The following is a 24597-nucleotide window of genomic DNA, read 5'->3' on the forward strand; positions in this document are numbered from 1 at the left end:
CGTGACCGAACAGGTACAATTCGAGACTCACCTCTTAAAAAACCGGACATTATGCTACAGCAGACTGCATGCTTCATGCACGTCTCGCTGCGGCGTTTTATGCTACATTATTTTCCGTGGAGCCCGGTTTATATTCCGCCGTTGTTGCAGACAAGCCCGCCAGGAATACAAATTCTAGACCAACCATGAAACGCTTGGCAAACGTCTCAAATGTATTACACGAAAAATACTTTGAGTAAACCGAAGATGACTGAAGTGTTTGATCGGGCCGGAACGAATTTAACGCTTCGATTGTTTTATTAACGAATTACTTTAAATTTAAATGAAGTACGCAAGAAGTACCAGCAGACGCTTAATTGAATTTTAATGTAAATAGAAATTTTTAAAGAGAGTGCTACTTATTTACTTTAACGAAAAGGATATAATATGAAAGATGATCGTTTTGTTCAACAGTTCTAATCTAGGACTTTCTCATGTACCTGAAACAAATATACGTAACAATAACATCCAAATTCCAAGAACCAACAATTTTTTACTTAGATGCTGACTTTAATTTAGAATTTACTCCGAATCCCATAATACATTAGCAATCATCACCAATCACTAGATATTTAATAATTTCATAGAAAAAATGAAACTTTATTAACTAATGTGAGCCCGTATGGATACTTCTTATCTCTACCACAAAGGAGTCAATTTGATGATTGAACATTCGTTATACAGTGAAGTTGTGATTTCGACCTTAAGTTTTGTCAATTAAAACAGTTTTTGCCACCTTTACGAGAAAAACAAAAGAGAAAAGTAACAAATGGAATGAATGTAAAGCTTTAGGTGTCAGTAATAAACGTAATATTTCGACCATCAGAAGAACAGTATGATAATGTAATCGGACGCCACGAACATATTTCTAAAAACACAGTAAATATTTTTTTGTAAATAATTTACTTACTCATATATTAACATTAACTACTTAGACAACTAATAATGTAAAATACAAAAATATTTTAACAATATACCTATAACTAATTTTAACCAACCAATAAACAAAATATATTTAAAATAAATAGGTTTAGCTAAAGCATGTAGGTAATACATTTATTTTATATATTTAAGTAAAAGGACTAGTTATAGGTATAATTATGATAGGACGGAACAGACTGAAATAATCTAATTTTAAACGAAATACATAATTAACGTATCAAATGATTACAGAATATTAATTGAATAAATGCAACTGACAACCCAAATTAACAACAACCCTGATTCTACTTAACGAAAGCATGTTCACGAAATCCGAAACATCCCACAATTATAATTTAAAGTAAAACCGATGATTAAATTTCAACGGAAACTCGGTCCGTACTCAGATCCACACAATGCAAACCGTAATAATTTCTTTGAAAGTTTAATTTACAAGCGAAGTTGGTGACGCCGAGTGTTAATATTTAAATGTAATTCATGTCGGGTCCAAGTCCCCTAAGGCGTAAGGTTTCTCAGCATTTGTCCTGAGGTAGTAAATCCCATCCTTCCTGTAACAAAACAATGACCGCCATATCTATAGTATGCTATTTATTTAGATTTTTTAACATACACATTATAAGTAACGGAAGAAAAAGTAGGATGTGTGGTATCTAAACTAGCACCATCCCATCAATCACTACGATTGGATATCATTAAAGGCGACTAAGAATTAACGATTATGGGCAGCTGCCTTCTCTCAGTATAATATATGAGAGATCAGTACACGAAACTGTGCCGCCTTTTCTAACACTCCATAACAACAATAAAACTACCACTGCAATACTACTATCACGACTAATAGGCAAACAAGCTCACGGTTTCTTTGTTTGTTTGTATAAGTATTGTCCTAACCTGCAAGACAGATAGCTGCTTCGTAGCAGTGAGGAGCAGAATATCAGTACCAGCCTACCCGTATAGGCTTACCTTAAACTCTAACACCAATAAAAAAAGTACTACCACTAATTCCATATTATGCAATACAAATATTCGTACGAACTCGTCACCAAATATTGAAGAATGAAGAAAATACAGATCAAAATATTGTTAAGTCGAAGTAATCATCTATGACGCCTGCACCAGAGTTCTTCACCAAAGAATTCGCTAATTTTGTAACGATCTCAAAGAAGAGTTTTTTGTTCAATTATGACTGAGATAATTATAAAGTTGGATTTAATGGGCTTAGTCACGAGCTCTGGCTAACGCTAATGGGTTTTGTCAGCAACTTGTTGTGATTAAACAATGTAGTGGTCGGTCATTTTGTACTTTCACGCAGATAGATAGACCAACCAACCAGACCAACTGCCTCATTGTTCAGCACTATTCTCAAAGCTTCGATTGCCTGTCTTAAAGAGGAAACTAGTTTCCATGTTGTACCTTATTAGGTACAACAGGTATATATTTATCCAAAACAATTTCGATAATCTCTCGAATCAGACGCCAGGAAAACAGTAGGTCTACCGTGACGTTTTCAAAAGCTTTGTATGCAAAATAATTATTGTAAAATGTACTTCTCATTATGTGAAGAAAAATTATAGTGGGGACGACGATTTAATTTTAATCGTACCATCACACCAGATTGTAATATGTCAAGGGTGTCCATAAAATATTTTCAAATACACTCAATATTTTAGACGGAGAATCACATCGAGTACATAAGCTTACATATGTTGTAGCCACTAACGCTCCTAGTGAATTATTTAAAAAAAAAATATAATACTACTAAAAGTTGCCACTTTATACAATATGTTTCTAATTGAAATAATTTTCATGGATTACTGTGTTCAAATTAACTTATTTATTTTGTCAGAAAATATATAATAATTATTTTTGATAGTTTTTTTACGAGCAAAACACATACAAAATTGGAGTCGGGACACGCAATAGAGGGGAAACCATTCCAAGAAGTAATGGCACCCTGAGAAGTCACACCGTAAATATAAAATATTCAGCAATTAAAATTGAAAGGAGACAATTAAATTTTTATAGTAGTTAGCTTTTGTTGTTTAGCACCGGAAAACGTGAGAAATCCAACTTTGCTCAAGTGAATTTTCGTTGAAATTTCTTTTACGGTTCATAATCTCTATGTTTTTGGACCGACATTTGAAAAGTTATGTGAGGAAGACACGCTTTGAGACTTTAAAAGTGCACGTCGCACCAAACACCAATACTTTTATGACTTTATTTATGACTAGTCTAGGATCGTATACCCATATAGGGTTTTAAAGGTTTTTTTTTATTCATTATACTTTACCACAGTGTCTTCAATGCACTTGACCTAAAATCGTACGCTTACCGCAACGTCACATAGACTCTATCGTGAACGAAAATAAAATATCAAACAACCGACTATCACATATCACTGATGTTCGTGTATTTATCTGAGCGTAGTTGTGGAAATGTGAAACTTACCCGTAATGTATATCAAAGCCACCCATGATAAGTTTTTCACCGGTTCCCTTACACGAACCCTGGTAGTACAGCTCGTCATAATTCTCACATCTTACTGCTGTGAAAGGCACGTCCGATATAATGGACTCGGAGAAGAACATGTGAGCGCGGTTGTGTGCACAAAGACCTTAAACAATCGAAAAGTTATTTTCACTTCTACTTCATATATTTGTTCTTGATTAACTTCTTTGGACCTGCCTCTAGATTAGTACACACATGAATACTATAATAATATATTATAAGTAAGGGTTTGTTGGAGATTTATGGGCTATTGATACCAATTTCCGCTAAAACGCTGTTTATAAACAGAAATAAAAAGATACGATCAAAGTGCAACTGAAAATCCTATTTGAGGAAAAATAATAGGTTTCACAAAAAACACTATTAATGGATCGTCACCTCTGTAATCGAAGCCGCATCCCGGCTGCCTGGTCCCTCCATTAGGATAGAAGTCAATATGTCCCAGGGGTGAGGCGAAGCCGAGGTAACCGCCGCAAGTGTGGATCACTTCCACGTGTCGCGCGTCATGCTTGTCGAGACGAGCATCTTTATTCCCCAAAGTGAATAGAGGTAATGCAGGGTCCAGACCTAAATTGCAAGATTAGATAATAAATAACTCAATTTTTCTATACTTATCTATTTATGGAGAAATTTCATCTAACTCTTTTATCTTTTTACTAATATAATGACTATTTATTTTCTTTTTATAAAAGTGGTAGCATTAAAGCTCTTCAATGCCTACTAACTAAAAAGGAAATATGCCTATTTATATGCTTTTGCCTATTTATAGATCGATTTTTCTATCAATATAAACACAAATTTTAGAATCTTTAGATTCACTACTGAACTTGTTTAGCCCACTGAGCATCGGCCGGGTCTTCTCAGTGTTTCGCGACTTTCGATCCGCTAGTAGATTCTGCGAAGCACTGTTCTTGCTAGGGCTAGTGTTACAAAATTCTCTCAGGTTGAGCCCGTGAGCTCATCTACCCGTCCGGGCGTTGCTGAAATATCTCCTCAGGCTATCAGCGAATGGGTAAGGAGAAAAATATTGAACTAGCATATTGAAAAAAAAATAACAAACATTACTTGCAAGGATTACTTATACGAACCAGTGATAGTATCAATAGGCCCTTTCTTCACATAAGCCCCGGCTATTCCTACCACATGGGCACCTAAGCTGTGTCCAATAAGGTGCACGTCGTTCATTGATACTCCTTCTCCGATGAGGTGATTAAGAAAATCCGTCAGAATTTTACCCACACCCGCGACATTATAACTGGCTAGAATATAGTTTACGTTCGCAGCGTTACCCCAGTCTACTACGATGATGTTTAAGTCGCTTACGTTTAGATATGCTGAAAGAAAAAATAACTTCATACTTTATATAGGTCATAGATTAAGGGGGTAAGTAATACGTAAGTTAAAAAATATTTTCAAGTAACTTGAATTACGTAACAGTCAATAATATAAAAAATTAGGTAACTGAAAAATAAACATTGGAATGATGTCAGTAATTTTTCTGTTCTTATAAAATGGATGGCATTTGGTGTCCACTAAGGACGCCATATTTTTTAAATGTCTGTAATAATTGAGCTCTTATGATTGCACATGCAAAACCTTGTACATATATTACAAAATGTGTTAAGAGCAAATATTTAATATTGCATTTCAATATAAGCTAATTCTGTCCTGACCTATCGGACGAAAATCCCATTTGAAATTTAAAAAAAAAATAGTATTCTTATATTTCCATCCACTAGGAAACCCAAAATCCAAAAAGCCATATACAATTCTAATTACAGAAGATAGAGTCAGTGTCAAGCTTTAAACTTAATTTAATTTATTTACCTTCTTTAATGGACTCAGGCATAGGGCTGTCTCCGTGGTTTAACCATCCATGGGTAAGCACTTTCACCTTTTTGTTGAAATCGAAATTCGATTCTCGTAGCGACGCTGAGTCATTTATTTTGAGAACTTGATATTCAAAGGGATTTCTCCTGTAATTTGTACACTTTACTTGAATCTGTCTGTCCTCGGTTCAATGATAATCACCTCGCGTTACCTTACTAATTAATATTTCTTTTCTGAATCAGATTCTTTGTTTTTGTTTTCGCAAAAATACTTTGAGAAAAAGCATGTCAATCGTGTCGTACATTTCTCAATACACGTATTTGAAACTTTTAAAAGAAAACATTTAGAATAATGCCATCATAATTGACATTATGTGGATGGTAAAACTAAGCAAATAATAAACAACGCAGTCACGTAAGGAATTATCATTTTGAAGCAATTTAACAGACGGTCCCAGAATGCGTTGTTCAAGGTACATAGCAGTTCCTCTAATTTTAAGTACAGAAAATTTCATTTCACTCAAGCGTCACAGCAGAGCTTCAGACCAATAATAAAATATAGTATTAATTTATTACCTAGTAAAAAGTCTGAATTCCACATCTTGCTGGTACACCCAGCCCCATAGTCTAGTGTCGTTCAGTATAGGGGCTGGCGGGAACTTTTGAACACTGGCCAGCCACACAGGATCATAGGGCGATGGAGCATCCCATTTCACAGTTCCAGCCGAAGTTAGCGCTACGAAAATATTATTCATATTTCTTTAGGGAAAATCATTGTTTTCGTAGTTTCTTATTAGTTTCGTAGTTCTAATTGTAGGCACGATTTAGTGGTTACGGACATATATTTAGGATTCGAACAACTCGCGTATTGAAGGGTACTTCAATTTGTTCCAATATTTTAATTTTAAGGCACATTTATTAATCTTCAGACTAATCTGGTGGTAGGATCTCTTTTGAATTCGCGCGGGTAGGTACCACCTCCCTGCCTACTTCTGTCGTGAAGCAGTAATACGTTTCGGCTTGAAGGGTGGGACAGCCGTTGTAACTATACTGAGACGTTAGAACTCATATCTCAAGGTAGAACTCATATCTCATTTACATTGTAGATGTCTATGGGCTCCGGTAACAACTTAGCACCAGGTGGGCTGTGAGGTCGTCCACCCATCTAAGCAATAAAAAAAATCATATGCTACATTTTTATGTGACGTAAAAGAAAGCTTCCTTATTTATTTAGACTGATAATTTTGAAAGAGAATTCCAGAGTTTCTTATTAAGTTCTACAAGAGTCTGTCTATAGTCTGCATAAGGTGAGGGAGCGCGAGGTGGGCCTCTCCGAGCTATTATTACTAGTGCGATTTCCTCAACCACCATCAAAGGTATTAATTACTCTCCTTACCATATCTTCCTACCTCACTTTCTCGGTAATATTTATCACAAAGCAAGGCATATTGTACTGGTTCATACCACCGTTCTGCGCATTTTTGCGCGAAACAGTAATTTTACCGGGCAGTAATCTTTCTGAGGCGGTTAAGAGTTTGACCTCACATTTGAGTAGCATTCGGATTATGAGATCAATGCTTTTGATATTTTTTTTAAATCACATGTGTCGTGAATTGTCCTTCTTAGTTAATAAAAAAAGTAATAATTATATTAAGCATATAGTATTTAGAGAAAAGTAAATACATACGGAAAAGTATGGATATTTTTCGTCTCATGTAGGGCTACAGGCCAATTACCATGAAATTTTATCATACGGAGGCATAGCAGGCAGAAAAAAAATGTTACTAAAAAGTTAGTTCATTACACAATATATCTAATATTTCTTTCATTAATACGACTTTTACAGCTTAATTTCGCATTTTAAAATTATCATTATAGAAATTATATAATTAATAATATTAATATTATGTTTGACTTCTTTTTCCCTTGTAGGCAGACGAGCATACGGCCCACCTGATGGTGAGTGGTTACCGTCGCCCATGGACTTCAGCAATGCCAGGAACAGAGCCAAGCCGCTGCCTACCTTCAAGTACTCTCCACGAGCCTCTTTTGAAGAAGATTTTGTGCGATTTACACGTAAAAGTTCATTATGTTTGCGACTTGCGAAAACCGAAGAAAATACTTTATCTAACTTTATTGTTAAACAAGGTGATGGTAAAGGAGGTGAAGATGTAAACATCTTTACAGAAATAAAAGCGAATCTATTCGAACTAGCAACGTGATTACCTTAATTATTTTGCAAGTCACACACCGTTTTCAAAATAAGCGCTTAAGTAAAAGTCGAGTAATTAACATTCTAGAGGCTTATATTCTCTGTCTTCCAAGACTCCATAGTTAGCTTGGAGTTTAAAAGGTAGGTACTGAGGATGTAGATTTTATCATAATTTTTTACGAGTCACGTATATCAAGCCAATTTAAATGAAAGATTCAAATGACTAATGAATAATATTAAGGATCTGTACACAATTACAACATTATTTAATTCGACAAATAATACGTTCTAAGAAAAACTTAGATACGCTGTAAAAGTCTTACTAAAACATTTAAAAAAAACGAGTTGTGTCCTTAAAATTTAAAGAACAATTAACGGTTAATGACAATCAAACAAAATAATAGACAAACCTGCACAAAAGAAAACGAGCAACGGAATCATACCGTTTCGGTTTCCTGAGAAGAAACACCAGTACACGAACGGGAATAACCAAATTTCGGCACACCGAACGTAACTTGTTCAAACTTTAAACGTGTTAGAATGCTCATTTTGAAGCTAAATACAATTGGAGGACCGTCTGCGAGGACTCCAACATTTTCACTGGTCGAACGGCGCAAAGATAGAATTTAAATTTACGTAGCGGTATATCGCGAAGCATTACGATTCACAGAGCGGTCCACCTGCCTACCATCGATCATATTAATCAAACTGTGTCCCACTAAACTTTCTTGGACATTGTAACACGAGTCCACCTAGTCCATTAATTGGTCGAACTTATTTTATAATTAAATCGATTACATTAAAAATTCAATACCTAACAATACAAATACAAAAATCAGTATCTAGAGTAAAGTAAAAAAATTGCAAAGATTTCCGTAGCATTTTATATTAGTTCTCAGCTTATCCTATATAGTATATACCAATTATTTATATCACACTATATAAATTTATATTAAGCTTCGATCAATGTTTCTTGTCCGGTATTAGAAAAATCGAACAAACTAGATAGCAATAAATCCAGAAAAACTCTCAAAATTATTGGTTGGTTTAAAAATGAGAAAAGAATATTAATTTTGTGAGAATCCTGTGCGCCGCGGTGCTCATACTTTGAGTGTGAAATTATTTGATGATTCATTATTTGAAAGCCATTTATTTAGATTACGCAACTTTCCTGTTAGAACCAAATAGTCTTACCTCTCTCTTTCTTTCAGCCCACAGACGTCCACTACTGGATAGCCCGCATATCAAAAATGAATTTTGAAGTGAAACTTCTTTAGGCGCGTTGATTGTAAAATTTAACTCGCGACAGATTCGTTACGGCTAAAGAGAAAATATACAATTTAAGAAGAGCGAGAATGAGAAAATACACAGAGCATATCTCGAACCACTCAACCGTGGAGACAGGGACAGGACAAAGCAAGCTTTTTTTTTTTTTTTTTTTTTGTCAGGAGGAAATCGCCGGACTTCCGCCCTTCACTGGGGATGAAGGGCGGGGCATGTCGGAGTCGAACCGACTAAAACCTCCTGTCTCTCAACAACCAACGTCCAAACCTCGCATGAGACAAAACTCATGAAAAGGCAAAGGGGGGAAAGTGAAGCGTTTAGTGCGGAGCACATCTCTCCCATCACCCTCCCCCTCGGGACGCCGGACTGGCGGTCGTCGGCGCCACGACCACCAGCCCTCTCGGTCGGCAGGCTATCCGAAGCCCGCCTAGATGGCGCCGGTTAGAATGGTCTATCCTACGGAATACCCCGCTGGGTCAGAACCAGCGTGGGTTGAGGATAGCCGGCCTTCCATCACCCGGATGCTCATGCATAAAACGCGTGCAGAGCAGCTTGCACGTCGTCTTCTTAGGCCCCCTTCGCCGGTCCCCAGGCCGACATGTGAGGGGACCCGAAACACTTAGAGGGCCAGGGCTTGGGCGATGTCCGCCTCCCTGGCCCCCGCTCGACGGCGGCGGGCCTGTGCGTCTCTCACGCGCCCCGCCGCCTCCTTCTGCGAGATGGTGCACTCGCAGAAGTCGAGCATCGCCTTCCACGACTCGTCGTCACCGAGCATCGATGCCACAACACTCGGCAACAACAAGTCGTTTCCTATTTTTGCGACGAGGACACGGCGCCACCCCTCCCATGCGGGGCAGGCGACGAGCGTGTGCTCCGCCGTGTCCAAGTCGCAACCACAATGGTGGCACTCTGCCGTCGGCTCGGCTCCGATCCGGTGCAGGAACTCACCGAAGCAACCATGCCCAGTGAGCACCTGCGTGAGCCGGAAAGTGAGGCGTCCTCTGTCACGATTCACCCAGTTCACAAGAACCGGGCGAATCGCCTCGACGGTCCTACGACCAGCCGAAGGATCGGCCAGCCGTCTAGACCATGACTCCAGTACGGACCGCCGAGATTGGGCCCTCCGCGCTCTGACCACACTGGGGCTGGGACGCGCCACGCCCCGTACACGAAGGTCAGCCCGCCACTGATAGTCAGCAGCGAGCGCCTCCGACCCCAGGACCCAAGGCGGCGTCCCAGCCAGTACACACGCCGCCTCGAAAGAGATGGTGCGATAACCACGGATGACCCTGACCGCGATGGTGCGTTGCGGCCGTTGCAGCAGCTTCGCTACCCCCACGGCCAGGGACTGGCCCCACACGGGCGCCCCGTATAGGGCCATTGATCGCACCACCCCTGTATAGAGACGGCGCGTCACCTGGTCAGGCCCCCCAACATTGGGAAGGAGCCGGCTTAACGCGCCGGCCACCCCCAACAAACGAGGGACCAGGTTCTGAAAGTGAGCACGGAAGGTCCAACGACTGTCCAGAATGAGGCCGAGGTACTTCAACTGCACCCCGACCCCGATACGGACGCCTCCAACCACGATATGGGCATCGACAGGTGGCACTCTCCGGGGCCTGTGGAACCACATGGCCTCGGATTTACTGAGCGCCACGTCGAGGCCCAATCTCCTGATTTTGCCGACGACATGCGCCACCCCAGCCGTAGCAAGACGGGCAGACTCAGCAAAACTCCCCCCCCGGGCCACGACCAACGTGTCGTCTGCGTAACAGATTACGCTCAGGCCCGGGAGGAGGGCACCCCTCAGCACCCAGTCATACCCGATATTCCACAAAAGAGGGCCGAGCACCGACCCCTGTGGAACACCGCGCACGACCGGGAACCGGTGCACGATCCCACCGTGTCCGGTACACGTGACCGATCTGTCTTCCAAGTAGGAACCCACCAGCCGGCGAAGGTAGGGGGGCACTCCGTGTCGTTCCAGCGCCCCCCCTAGGACAAAGCAAGCTAGGTTGTTTCTTTTAAGCACAGCATTCCCTATTAGAAGTGAAATTTGATACAATACTCCACACCGCAAATGAAGTTTTACTTCTATTACGTGCAACATTTTCTAATCTTTACTAATATTATGGGTTAAAGTATGAAATTGTCGATTTGTTCTGAAAAATTTAAATTAATTTTTTTTTCTTTTAGCATATTATTATTTATTTAACCAAAATATCTACCATCATTATCTATACATTGCTGCCATCTAATAGGAAGGTCATTTATGCCTTTGCGATAGAACTCTGCTGATCTAGATTCTACAAACTGTGTCAAAGCATTTAGTACTGCCTCCTGGGAAAAAAACTTTTTATCACGTAGAAAATTGTCCAAATCACGAAAAAAATGATAGTCCGATGGAGCAAGGTCTGGCGAATACGGAGGGTGACGAATGATTTCTAATTGCAGTTCCTGTAGAGTTAAAACGGTTTCTCGTGCAGTATGAATGTCTCGCCTTATCATGAAGCATAAATCGGGGCTGTTTCACTGCAAGTTTAGCTATCATTGTTCGGAGTTCGGCACAGTAGACATCTGACGTTATTGCTTCACCAGATCGGAGAAAGTTACAGTGAATAACACCATGCTGAGACCAGTTACTATTACCTTTTTATTGGTAATATTTGCTTTAGGACACTGTTGCGGCGTCTGACCTGGGGTCAGCCATTGCATTTTTAGCTTACGGTTATCGTAAAGAATCCACTTTTCATTACATGTCACAATTCGATACAATATTCCTTCATTTCTGTAACAATTCAACAATGCAACACAAGTTTCAACACGCGTTTCTTTCTGCAGATCAGTCAAATCATAAGGCACCCTTTTTTTGTATTTTTATATTTTTATTGATTTGACGCAAATGAGTCAATATTGTTGGTAAGGTAACGTTAAACCATGCCGCTGTCCTGGATAGTTTGGCTCTGATCGGCTTCCACCATATCTTTCAATTCATTTTTATTCACATGTGTTAGCGGTCTTCCACGTGGTTCGATATTCAAGTCAAAATTTCCATCTCGAAAGCGTTTAAACCAAATCGCAGGGTGCATTCATTAGCAGTCCCAAATTTTTTAAAAGAAGAACCTCATAAGTAGGTACCATTTGAAAAAAAGGAATGTGTGGTATCGTGGGACACCGGATAGGAACGAAGTTCCTTATTATAAAAATATTAATTTTAAGTTCTAATCGAGGTATAAAGAGAGTAATTATTCGGGTTCTTACTGGTGGTAGGACCTCTTGTGAGTCCACGCGGGTGGGTACCACCACCCTGCCTATTTCTGCCGTGAAGCAGTAATGCGTTTCGGTTCGGGCGGGGCAGCCGTTGTAACTATACTTGAGACCTTAGAACTTATATCTCAAGGTGGATGGCGCATCTACGTGGTGGATGTCTACGGGCTCCGGTAACCACTTAACACCAGGTGGGTTGTGAACTCGTCCACCCGTCTAAGCAATAAACAAAAATATTGTCAATTCGAAGTACCTATTTTATTAAAACGGCAATTTCATACTTTATTATTGATATAAAGCTGAAGAGTTTGTTTGTTTGTTTGTTTGGTTGAACGCACTAATCTCAGGAACTAGTTACTGGTCCGATTTGAAAAATTCTTTCAGTGTCAGATAGCTCATTTATTGAGGAAGGCTATATGAGTCGACTATTATCAAAGCCAGCAATGTGACTTTTAACAATTATTGGTAAATCAGAAAAACGAACTATTGACTTTGTATTCCATTGGCAGTCACAAAACTCTTCTGAACGACATCTTAGATAAATAACAGGTTAAGTTAATACTTTATTTAATGCAGGTTTTGAACCGTATTCTTTGAAGGAGACGATTATATTCAAATCAATCTATATTGCCATATCAATAACATTTTTTTGTCCAAATGCACAGATTGCCACCTTTGATAATAGACGACTCATATAAAGCTTTATAACATCACGTTAAGACCAACACAAGCGTGGCACCAATAAAGAATGTTTCAAAATCAGGGTTATTTTCCCTTTTGAGAGCTGCCGCTGCGTGCGCTGCGGAAACGGTTAAAGTTTTTCTCTTTTAAAAAAAGTCCGCAACAGCATATGTCTATATTTTAAGGTTAACTCAGTATAACGTCTTTTATTGTAACCAAATATGTTCTAAAATAAAGCATTATTTGTGAAGGTGTTTTTATGAAGATGATATTAATCCCTATCCAAATAAATACGTTATTCATTACAAGTATTTCATTTTAAAGAAATTTCCCGTCACTTGATTTGAATGAGTAAGTATCTCGCTATGAGTATTTTAATGAGTATGAGAAAATATCGCAGTTTTAAAATAGGATCGCAGCAAAATAATGATCAAGAGCGTAATATTGATGTACAAGGCGCCGGCCAGCCGGAGCGTAGCAGCACAGAATAAGAAGAATAACAATAAACACCCACATCACTTCAAGATAGGCTTTGAAAATTATAGATTTTTCTGGATTTCCAGGATCCCAACATCAGATTTTGATGATTATGTACCGTTCGAGAAGTCTACCCTTTCGAAAAAAAAAAGAAAAAGAATTATCAGAATCGGTTCAAACATTCAACAACAATTTTTTAAAAAGATTTTATGACCTGGTAACTGAGACCTTTAAGTCATGTCTTATTTTAATTTATATTATTCATATTTTTATGAAAAATGATATTATGGAGTGAAATGAAATAAAGATGATTAATTTGAGACACTAATCAACTGGGATGAAATTAAATGAAATGAATTGAGATGATATGGGATGAAATATAATCGCAGTAAAATGGTGGTCATTTCCTAAGATTTTTTCAGTGGACTTTTTGGAGGATCCCTAGAAGTTACGTCCAGCGGCTTTGTTTCATTTTCCCACATTTGTGCACTTTCACAGATATTAAACAGTTAATAAACCACCATTATTACACATTTAAACCTGAAGAAACACTAATTAGACAAAATAAAACAAATCACCCAACTTCACTCCTCGCGTTCCCGCCAAAAAGTCCCCTTCCTGTATTGGAAAAACGACACAAAAGATTATACACTAATATTTACCAATACTAGGCCCTGTGCCTAAACATATCTCTATTTAGTCTCGAGCCACTGATAATGGCCATTTTCCAATTACAGCACAAGAGACAATTAACAATTACAATTACAAGACAATTAACCATTACTTAATGGTAGTTTTCCAATTACAGAGCATAATGCGACTCAGTGACGCACAATGCCGAATTATGCTGAAGCTTAGTTGAGCATTATGCCGCATAATGCGCTCTTGTGCTGTAATTGGAAAACGGCCAATATTACACTTGTCCAAATCAGTGTCTCAAATATATTAAGTGTATAATCTATGATTAAGTGTATAATCTATGGTCCAGTCGTCCCCCGCTAGACGTGCGCTAATCATGTTCGGAACTGGATTGAACATGACATCGTTCTTTTGAGTGTCGGAACTAGTTCCAGTAAACATGTTCGCGGAACTGTTTAGTTCCACGAACATGTTAAGGCTAGTAGCTGTTTGTAGTTTGTAGCTGTTTAGTTCCGCGGACATATTAAGTCTAGTAGCTGTTTGAAGCTGTTTAGTGCCGCGGACATGTTAAGTCTAGTAGCTGTTTGTAGTGTAGCGAATCACGTATTAAGTTATTATTTATTACACAATATTTTTCAAAAAAGGTATTAAAAATACAATTTTTTAAAAGCACTATATAAAAATAGATTGCCGCTTATGGTAATTATTATTGTAATTATTATTTTGTAAGGTTTTTAGTTTAAGGTTCATTGTTACAGCTGGTTGCATAATTTATTAATGTACTCTAATTACTTTGTCATAATTTCAACTACTCTACTACTTTCATTATTTTTCAATGTATTGTACGATGCACCGGAAACTATAACCTATCAGTTGTTAATTAAAATACCACGTTATTCTGATATACAACTTAAATTGAGCTCGTTGTAGCCTTACAACCTTTTTCCCATAACCGAGATACCGAATAGCGAAAGTGGTGAATGTTTTAAAATTCTCTAATTTTGAATTATGATTTTCTAAAAAATGGTCTACAAACACTTAAGGTTAAGTGCTCGTAGGAATGATGCATGGTCAAGGTCAAAATCCATAGCAAAACATTTTAATTTATTCAACTATCGACTGTAACACGTAGGTCGTAGAGCATAACTTCAATATTAATAAAAATGTAATATGAAAGAGCTCCACACGCAGTTTCATGCACTCGCTCCATCTCACTCCCTCGTATTCGTGCCATATGTCGCCTTATCTCTTTACGTGGACTCGTGTCGGTTCGAGACTCGTTCGGGTGGACTCGCCGCGCCACGCCTCCGCGCCGCGCGGTACCTATGCTCTAATCATGTCCGCATGTCCGTCATGTTCAACGCGTTCGTAGTTCCTGCATAACAGTACACTTGGAATGGAAATGGAACTGTCTGAACATGTTAATTTTGACAACTCGGATTGAATGATATAGTTCCATATGAGGACATAGTTCCAGGAACTATTTAGGTCCGGAACTACGCATGTCTATCCCCGCTGAATCGGCCTGATAAGATAATTCATGTCCTATATAAGCGGCATGTTTAATATCCCGAGTATATCAATAACTTCTTCGAATAACTAGTTATTTTATGATCTGAATATACATTTATTTTAGTGTATTTTAAAGTTAACACTAAATATCAATAGGCATTTAATTCATACTCATAGTACTTACCAAGCTGTGAAAGACTAATTTTGATCTAAAACAAACGTGGTGGAATACTGTACATAAAACAACGTTAACGATGGAAAATTCGAAAATATTGGAATTTTTGGAATTGGTAGGGCGCCTTAAGGTGAGACAGTTTTTTATTCACACGCAGTCAAGACGAGCGGCCTATTTGTTGTTAAATGGCCATCGTCGCTCGTGGACATCAGCAATTTTGAACCCCATATATGGCTCATTTTAAAATTTTATTTGAAGAAAAACGACGATTCAATAAGGTATAAACGGATAAGTCCTTTGTGGACAGCACAGAGGCCAGGTCGTGACAATGGCATCGTCGATGTGCATTAAGAGGTGACCATTCACCATTCAGTGGCCGTATGCCCGTATGCCTATTAAGATAGTAGAAAACTCAGCCTGATTTGGTATTTGGTTTATTTATTGTTCTAATTATGATAAAAAATATTTTTGTACCATTCCCAATCAATTCGTTATGTAATTTCTTGTTACAAACATTTACATTACCAAACTTCGTTTATAAATACGTAAAAAAATCATCTTCAATTCCTTTGTCAAAATTTTTATCTACCCTCTGATTTAACCTCTATTGACTGTTATTGATTGTTATCTCTTAATAGATAAAAACAGGAATATAGAATTTATAGAGTATATATCGTCGGCTTATTGCAAGAAGTCATTATGTGACATATTCAATATTTTGGGAAAACGGCATTTTAGTTGGAATTAGTTAGTGGTTATGTTGATTAGCCCATATTATCCTTCATACATAATTACTGTGAGAAAAATTGAATGTTTTGGATTGCTTAATATGTATATTAATTAAAACAAGTGAGAGTCGGTAGTTATATAACATTATATATTATTTATAAACTAAAACTAAAAGTTAATGACTTCTTGCTACTGTAAGTCGGTTTTATATGTGAATTAATTATTTCTTAAATTAAAATAAAACAACAAAATACTTATCAAACCTTATTGAAATAAACAAAAACGAATAATAACATAATAATCAAAAACATTTTTTTCATAACAGTTGACGTAAGAACTTGCAATAGCTAATATTGCCAAGTACTCACGACAACTTCGCAGTCTCAAAAGTTTTACATAATATTATTTTTATTTTATTGCTCAGATGGGTGTACGAGTTCACAGCCCACCTGGTGTTAAGTGGTCTCTGGAGCCCATAGACATCTACAACGTAAATGCGCCACCCACCTTGAGATATAAGTTCTAAGGTATCAGTATGGTCACAACGGGTGCCCCACCCTTGAAGCCGAAACGTAATACTGCTTCTCGGCCGAAATAGGCGGGGTTGTGGTACCCACCCGTACGGACTCACTAGAGGTGTTACCACCAGTAATTACGCAAATTATAATTATGCGAGTTTGATTTTTATTACACGATATTATTCCTTCACCGTGGAAGTAGATCGTAAACATATTTTGTTAAGTACGTATTTCATCAGAAAAATTGGTACCCGCCTGCTGGATTCGAACACCGATGCATCGCTAGATACGAATGCATCGGACGTCTTATCTTTTAGGCCAGGATGACTTCAATAATAAACTAAAAATTATTTTCTTCTCCCTGTTAGTCAATCACTCATGTATTCATTCAATCATGTATTTTTTAATGAAAATTAGGAACTGAGCTTAAACACCATACAAAAACATAAAACAAATAAAAAAAGAGCTAGGTTAAAAAAACTGTATCAGAGGTTTCTTCTTCATTAAGATAATTTGGACCTTCTTTATCAGGTATATTATTATACCAATGCTGTAGCTCTGCAGGCTAGGTCCTTAAAATTGGAAACGTCGTCATACCTATATTGAACAATGTTAGGCCGGTTTGACTTATTATACATTAATTTGTTTCTCAACTCTTTTAGGTTCAAGATATCAGAGTGGCTCATAGGTTCATACGGCTTCTTTGCTGTTTTTTTCTTGTTTAGCTTTCTGTTCGATCTAGTCAATCTTAAAACATTACAGAGGTCTATCATAGAAAAAATTGGCATAAGACGCATTTGATTCTCGATAGAACTATGCATATTATCGACCTCCATATTATTATTCTGTGTATGGCCCAATTCTAAATACTTATGTTCAATCACCTCAAGGTGGGTAACTTGAACTAAGTATAGCATTAAGCATAACAGAAACTGATTACGTTTTTGCATCAGCTCGCTGAGTTTCGCGCCGGATCTTCTCAGCGGGTCGCGATTCCGATCCGGTAGTAGATTCATTCGCGAAGCAGCTGTTCTTGAGTTGTTAGGTCTTTTTCGGAGGCGCACGGACAGCTGTTAGCAAATCCCACCCCTCTTGGCTGGGCCTTTGATAGCCCACATGTCCTGGTGAATCTGGAAAGGCCTCCGGGCCACCAGTAATCCTTCAATCCTAAAAAAATTTAAAAAAGCCTGTCTGGTGTTACAGTGTAGACTGCAGCTCATAGAGATCTCAACGTGAATGCCACCACCCATATTAAGACCCGAAATCTAAATCTAAATTGTTCCGTATGCTGCTTCGCTTCGATGGTGGTACCAACTTGTACGGGCTTTCCATACGCCATACCAACCATCCTATCAGTAAATACAAGTTGGCAATCGTAGTCCACTGGTATGATTCTCAGATAACGATGTTGCCCGTTCTCCAGTGTATCATTTAACGTCTTCTACACTCGTGGAAAGAATGATGCTATTGTAGATCAGGTGTTTGCTTGCTAGGTTTTTTATTTATTGCTTAGATGTGTGGATGGCCTTGCAGCCCACCTGGTGTTAAGTGGTTATTGGAGCCCATAGACATCTACAACGTAAATGCGCCACACACCTTGAGATACAAGTTCTAAGGTCTCAGTATAGTTACAACGGCTGCCCCACCCTTCAAACCGAAACGCATTACTGCTTCACGGCAGAAATAGGCGGGGCGGTGGTACCTACCCGTGCGGACTCACAAAAGGTCCTACCACCAGTAATAGGTTGTTCGGAACTTCAATTGCTCCAACATCTTGCTTCCTTGTCCTTGTTTGAAACATTTATTTCGTTGCATTTTGTCAGAAATCATTAACTTCTATAACAGGTGTGGTAATCAACGTATCTTGCCGCAAACTGAGCGAGCGAGGCAGTACTCTTTCGTCCCGCGTAAACCCACCCTCACCCGCGTTCGTCGGGTTCGTCTTATGCCCCGTGTTCCCTAGACAAGCTGTTTTGTCGCATTTCACCAAACCCTAAATTATAACTCACTAAACTACAACCGAGGTACCACTTAGCCTGCAAGAAGTTACTATGTTCTTTTAATCGATGTTAACTTATTAAAATCATGCCATCAACAAAATGGAAAAAATAATGAAAAAGAATAAATGATTTTATGGAAATCTTAATATTATGATTTATATTATATTAATATGGATAAAAATCATTAAGATTACTTATTGTGCATTTCTGATGAAATGATTCATTACAGAAACTAACTAAATGTAAATAATGAATTTTATCGAAATACAATTTTAAGTTATATTATACTACATTGTTTTGATAAAATTAATTAGATGCTGAAAATGAGTTCTGTAATGTAATGTATGCTGTTTTTAAATAATTATTCATTTAATAAAAATAACTAGTGCTGCTTAGTGAATCTTTGTAAATGCCTGACTTCCAAAGTTGCAATTATCAATTTTCTACCAAAGACGTAACGGCTAAAATTGGCCAGCTAGAAATTAGCGTGTTTTTGCATTTTGTAGAATATGCAAAAATGAGCCCATTATAGATAAAAACGCATTTAGTGATTTTTTGCAGTTAATGAGTTCTTGCAATAAGCCGACGATATTAATAGTGTCTTAACAGTAAAGTAATTAAATAATGTATTTCCTAAGATCAATTGTGGAGCCGAAGGCAGGTCGATCTTAGTTTAGTATAAAATTTAGACTGAAAAATAATTATATAAGTATTCTTTCAAGCTATTGATATAATTCTTAAACCAATATCTACACGGTTCTATCAAAATTAATGTTTAACAATTTGAGGGCTGCCTCTGTAGGCAGTGGCTCTGCTCCTGGCATTGCTGAAGTCCATGGGCGACGGTAACCACTCACCATCAGGTGCGCCGTATGCTCGTCTGCCTACAAGGGCAATAAAAATAATAATAATAATTCACCTGGCTGTTGAGTGGTATAAAATCATAGTTAAAACAAATTCACACAGGTATTATAGTGAAGAGCTATATCTATCCCATTCTCCCCTTTCCATATCATTTCCATAATACGGTGGTGAGTTTCAGCAATATGTGAGCTTAGTATGTGCATCTAACTTCCAGGGCCATGTACATACTCTTCATATTTGAAATTGTGTATCGTATATAAATTATATGTGGAGATAGCTGCGATTTCTCATTAGCATTAATGCATGTGACTACATAACAAAATCAATTAGTACCAATGAATCAAATTAGCAAAAATTAGTAAAGTAACATTATTTTGTACTATAATCAATACAACCTTATCAATCTGTTTCAGCATGTCAAAAGAACGGGTTGGATCCTCTGTGATATTAATGATTGTGAGACAATAGCCGGCCACATGTACAGGATGGGAATCATGACATTCTTACTAACAGAAGAAAATAATCCTACTAAATTGGACAGAATAAAATGTCTTCAAATAGGTGAATTGCCATTGTGAACAATATTAATTTAACATATTAATGCTCAGCCTACCATTTTAATATATTAGAAATTTATTTAAATAGAATCAGGTGGACCACAGGCATGTATACTTTATGTGACAATCAAAAATGATTTTATGCTGCTAGTTACTTCCATATATCCAGTATTGACTTTACATTATGCTGCTAATATAATTATCTTTCTCCCTTAATGCTAAAAAAATATTTATTTATATATTGTTGTTGCGTGCAACCTCTTCGACAGGACATGTGACCTACAATAAGGGAACGTACCCATATTACGTGACCCGTTTAGGGGGGGGAGCGCAGTCTTTAAAATACTACGGTCAGTCACAGGAGCAGGGGGGTGGCTCAGGTTTTTGTCACGTAGTCGATTTTAGTGAGAGAATGTTGTTCTTTTTTATAATACATAATTCACTAGTAATTTAAGTGTGCATGCAGTCTTATGCAATAAAGACGAGTATGTAACATTTTTTTTTCAATTTTTGCCTGTGCAATGTTTAAAAATCATAATTATGAATTACTACGTGAAAACTAAAGGGGGAGAGAGGGGGTTTTGGCATATACTACGAGTGATCACCAAGGGGAGGGAGAAGTCGAAAAAACTAAAAAAATAGGTCACGTAGTATGGGTACGTTCCCTAACAAGAAGACATAGACTGGAGACTTGGCATTGTGACTTTTTTTAGACTTAACAAGACCACAGAAAAAAAAGTGAAAATGGTTGATTCTATTATTTCTAAAAACAAGTATTAGAACCTTATTACCTTAATGGAGGACAAACAAATGAACTGACTGTTCATATACAATTATAGTGAAGTGCTAATTGCTGTTTCGAAGCTATTATTTGTGGTGAGGTATCATATGAGCTCCATTCCAGCATCCTCATTCTAATTTGAGGTGTCAAGGCCACTCCATTTGAATGAACTCCGTTGTGAATAAGTTTTCACCAATTGACTGGCAAGCCAGTTATTACTATTACTCTAAGCTGTACATTAAGAGAGAATAGTAATTAATATTACATGTAGCAATATCAATTATATCAGGTAGAGTTTCTTCCTTTTGTATGGTAAATCTCATCTGTCGTTTTTACAAGCTTATAGTATTATGAGTTTCTGTATGGTTTAAGTGATGAATTATAGTCATTAGTGCCGAGTGACATAGTTTACAACCAATAGTCTAAATAGCTTATCATATAATTATCATACTTTTGTGATTTACAGCTCTCATTCACGACTTGGCTGAGTGCATTGTTGGAGACCTCACACCTCACTGTGGAGTGAGTCCTGAAGAAAAACACAGAAGAGAAGATGAGGCCATGAAGACAATTTCAGGACTAACTGGAATTGCTGGTGATAGAATGTATGAATTATACAAAGTAAGAGAACAATTTATATGATATATGTAGAAGGACATATTTCTTTTTTAATGGCACATTTTTGCGACCATAAATAATGATTTTACTATGCTACAACAGGATGTGTATATTTTAAAGTACAGTCGACAAGAAGGGTAATTGAGATAGCAAAATAATAAGAACAGTGTTTATTTTACTGTTTTGACAAAATTATTTTTAATGGCCTTTTCAGTTACTTAAAATTTATGCAATTTGCTTAAAATATTATATAATGAAAAGAAAGCCTTGCCAGATGGCAGCTTGGTTGTGCTCATAGCAATACTGATGTTTATGAGTGACAGTGACTCCTTAACATCACTTGGACCTTATACTTATTTACCTATATTGGCAATGAAATACTAAAAGATGTCTTAATTTTGCCAACACAAGGATCCATGAATATAGGAAGATAAGATTGAATTCCGCCCACACGTCACTGTGAATGTCAAGAAATATATTAATACATAACTACTCGTCCACCTCTTATTGTATGTTGTAGTATATAAGAACTTTCGACGAAATGCTAGTAACGACTGCTTAAAATGTAGTGCGTCATTTTACACGCTAACAACAACACAAAACATCAAAAAATATATAAAAAGATAATTGTCTCAGTCTGTCATTAATTATTATTTTATTTTTAGGAATACGAAGACCAAAGTTCACCTGAGGCTAAATTTGCTAAAGACTTGGACCGTTATGATATGATCCTACAAGCATTTGAGTACGAAAAACGTGAAAATACTCCAAAGAAATGTCAAGAGTTCTTTACTGCAACAGAGGGAAAATTTGACCACCCGTTTATACAAGATTTAGTCAAAGAACTGTACTTGCAAAGAGAAATCTTTGAGAAACATACCGTTGTCAATGGTCATGTGTAAATGCATAATTATAGTACATAACTTATATGAAATATGATTCCTCAAAGCATAATATAATTTTGTCTAGCATGGCTAGATGTGATGGCTATAGGCTGCCTATCTATTATTTTTTATCTTTTATTCTTTTCTAAATGTAGGAAATTATTATTGTTATAAAGGCTAACCTTTTTAAGTTTCTCAGAAACTGATGCTTTCATAATAAAAACTTTCGTTGCTAAGCACATCATATTAATTGTATTTAATTACAAATATTTAAATGTTACCTTCAAAAGTAAATGACAAAGTTATTGTAATGTTATTAATTATAAGTTATTAATACATATTACTCTCGACATTAAATAAAAATGTACTTAAGGACGTCTGTTTAATTTAGAATCTAATTTACATAAATATTATTTTCGTCAAACTTAGCTTTCGGTGTGATTTCTTTGTGAAATACCAATTAAGAGCTGTGTATCATTATATCGTAAAGTAGTTTGAAGGGAACCAATTTAAGAAAACAGCATAATAACAGCATTGGCACATAAAAAAATATCAATTTTATCTTTGAAAATTATTCGATTCGATCAATTATTTCGAATTTATTTCTCTGTTATTTAAAGGATTTATGCGTATAAGTTGTTCTCTTAAACGAGTATAGGTTCTGATGATTCTAAATACTTCTTACTTCTAGACACTTCTAGTATTCACGATTGATAATATTCATAAAAGATAAAAACTCGTTTTCGTTTAAAAGTGTACGGCATGAAGCTAACTTATGCGGGATTTACATTACGAAATTAGTGTCATGCTCTAGTGAGCTGAGCTCAGTTTCACGAAAGTAGTTTTGATATATGCGAAAGTAATTTCGTTAAAAAATTAGTGTCTCGAAATCCACAGTATCGCAGTAACCAGGGGGGTGCAACTCCCATACAAAGGAAAAGAACATTCAACTAGCGTCATCTTTAGGAACCGGCGAGGTCATTTTTGAAACGTTTTGGCCTTAATGAACTAATAAACCCACTAGATGGCAGATACGAGTTCTGACTCAAAAAAAATATTAGCGTACTTTAAAGCAGTGCTTCCACTTTTAAGGAATTCTCCCTTTTTTAGGGAAAAATAGCTGATATTTTGGATGATAAAGACAATTTAAAAAATACCAGGATTTAGGATATTTCGGTGTAAAAAGCAAAGCCTATACTAGTAACTCTTGTGAATTTTAAAATAAACGATAATTAAAGTAAAACAATGAACATTTTATTCTATGGAGAGAATGACATTAAGTCGAGTTGACAAGTAAAAGAATAAAACAGAGTTGTGTATAAAAACTATAAAGAAGGCTTGATTCAACAGTAACCCTCTAGTAAAGTAAATCATAGATTAAGCCACTGCTTTTTTCTTAGGGATTCCCCAGAATCCCAATAAGTATAATCCGCCAAATTTTTATTTACCTATTTTCGTAATATATTAAGTGTATAATCTATGGCAGTAACCATGGCGCCTTCAGCATCAAAGCTATAATTTGCTATATTCAATGTAGCTAAAGAAATGCTTATATACCTATAAACTTAATAAAAGACTATCAAGAAAAAAAAGTTGGTAGATTCGAGGATGGTCAACAAGAAGGCATTTAAGTTCAATGAAGTTAGTCTGAATTAGCAAATGAAGATCCTGAGAGTTATAAAAACTATTTTCGAATGAGTGAAGATAATTTTGATTTTTTACTGTAGGTGTTTCGGATTCCAGAGACACCCTTGTCGCTGATATTCATTAATAAGACCAATTTTTTTTTCTGTACTCCATCGGTGGTTTGCCATTTTCAAGGCTTGAAGCGCGTCCGAACTAACAATACACACGTCCGCACAGCGCAGGCCCTTTCGCCAAAAAATCGCGCAGGGTACGAAACTAATTTGCATGCATTACGAAAGTTTTAAATTACACGTGAAACTGTTGGTAAAACTAATGTCACGAAATTAATTTCATGCCACTAATTTCGTAATGTAAATTCGCCTTAACAAATGCCAACCGACTAAACAAGCTGTAGAGATGTTTCAATTTCATACCAGAAAGAGCGCATTATTGAT

The 24597-nt window shown here is 37.0% G+C and overlaps 2 protein-coding genes across 4 annotated transcripts; one reads left to right on the plus strand and one right to left on the minus strand.

Annotated features, from left to right (window-relative positions):
- Positions 1–923: 923 nt before the first annotated feature.
- LOC101737029 (pancreatic lipase-related protein 2) lies at positions 924–8132 on the minus strand. The gene is made up of 7 exons (XM_012693679.4): positions 7941–8132; positions 5895–6054; positions 5317–5465; positions 4578–4823; positions 3868–4056; positions 3430–3595; positions 924–1529 (listed from the first exon to the last, which is right to left on the minus strand). Exons 1-7 carry the CDS (start codon positions 7969–7971, stop codon positions 1457–1459), a joined length of 1014 nt encoding a protein of 337 aa, XP_012549133.1. The 5' UTR covers positions 7972–8132; the 3' UTR covers positions 924–1456.
- A 6231-nt stretch (positions 8133–14363) lies between these two features.
- LOC101746398 (5'-deoxynucleotidase HDDC2) lies at positions 14364–22891 on the plus strand. Of its 3 annotated transcripts, none has more exons than XM_004930047.5 (4): positions 14364–14522; positions 20090–20237; positions 21481–21635; positions 22298–22891. In XM_004930047.5, exons 2-4 carry the CDS (start codon positions 20153–20155, stop codon positions 22532–22534), a joined length of 477 nt encoding a protein of 158 aa, XP_004930104.1. In that variant the 5' UTR covers positions 14364–14522; positions 20090–20152; the 3' UTR covers positions 22535–22891. The 3 variants fall into 3 exon arrangements, with proteins under 3 accessions (XP_004930104.1, XP_062524724.1, XP_004930102.1); XM_062668740.1 differs by having other exon boundaries at positions 14366–14577; XM_004930045.5 differs by lacking the exon at positions 14364–14522 and adding an exon at positions 14931–15695.
- The last annotated feature ends 1706 nt before the right edge of the window (positions 22892–24597 follow it).

This window comes from Bombyx mori, chromosome 5 (genome assembly GCF_030269925.1).
Source record: "Bombyx mori chromosome 5, ASM3026992v2".
Lineage (NCBI taxonomy): Eukaryota > Metazoa > Arthropoda > Insecta > Lepidoptera > Bombycidae > Bombyx > Bombyx mori.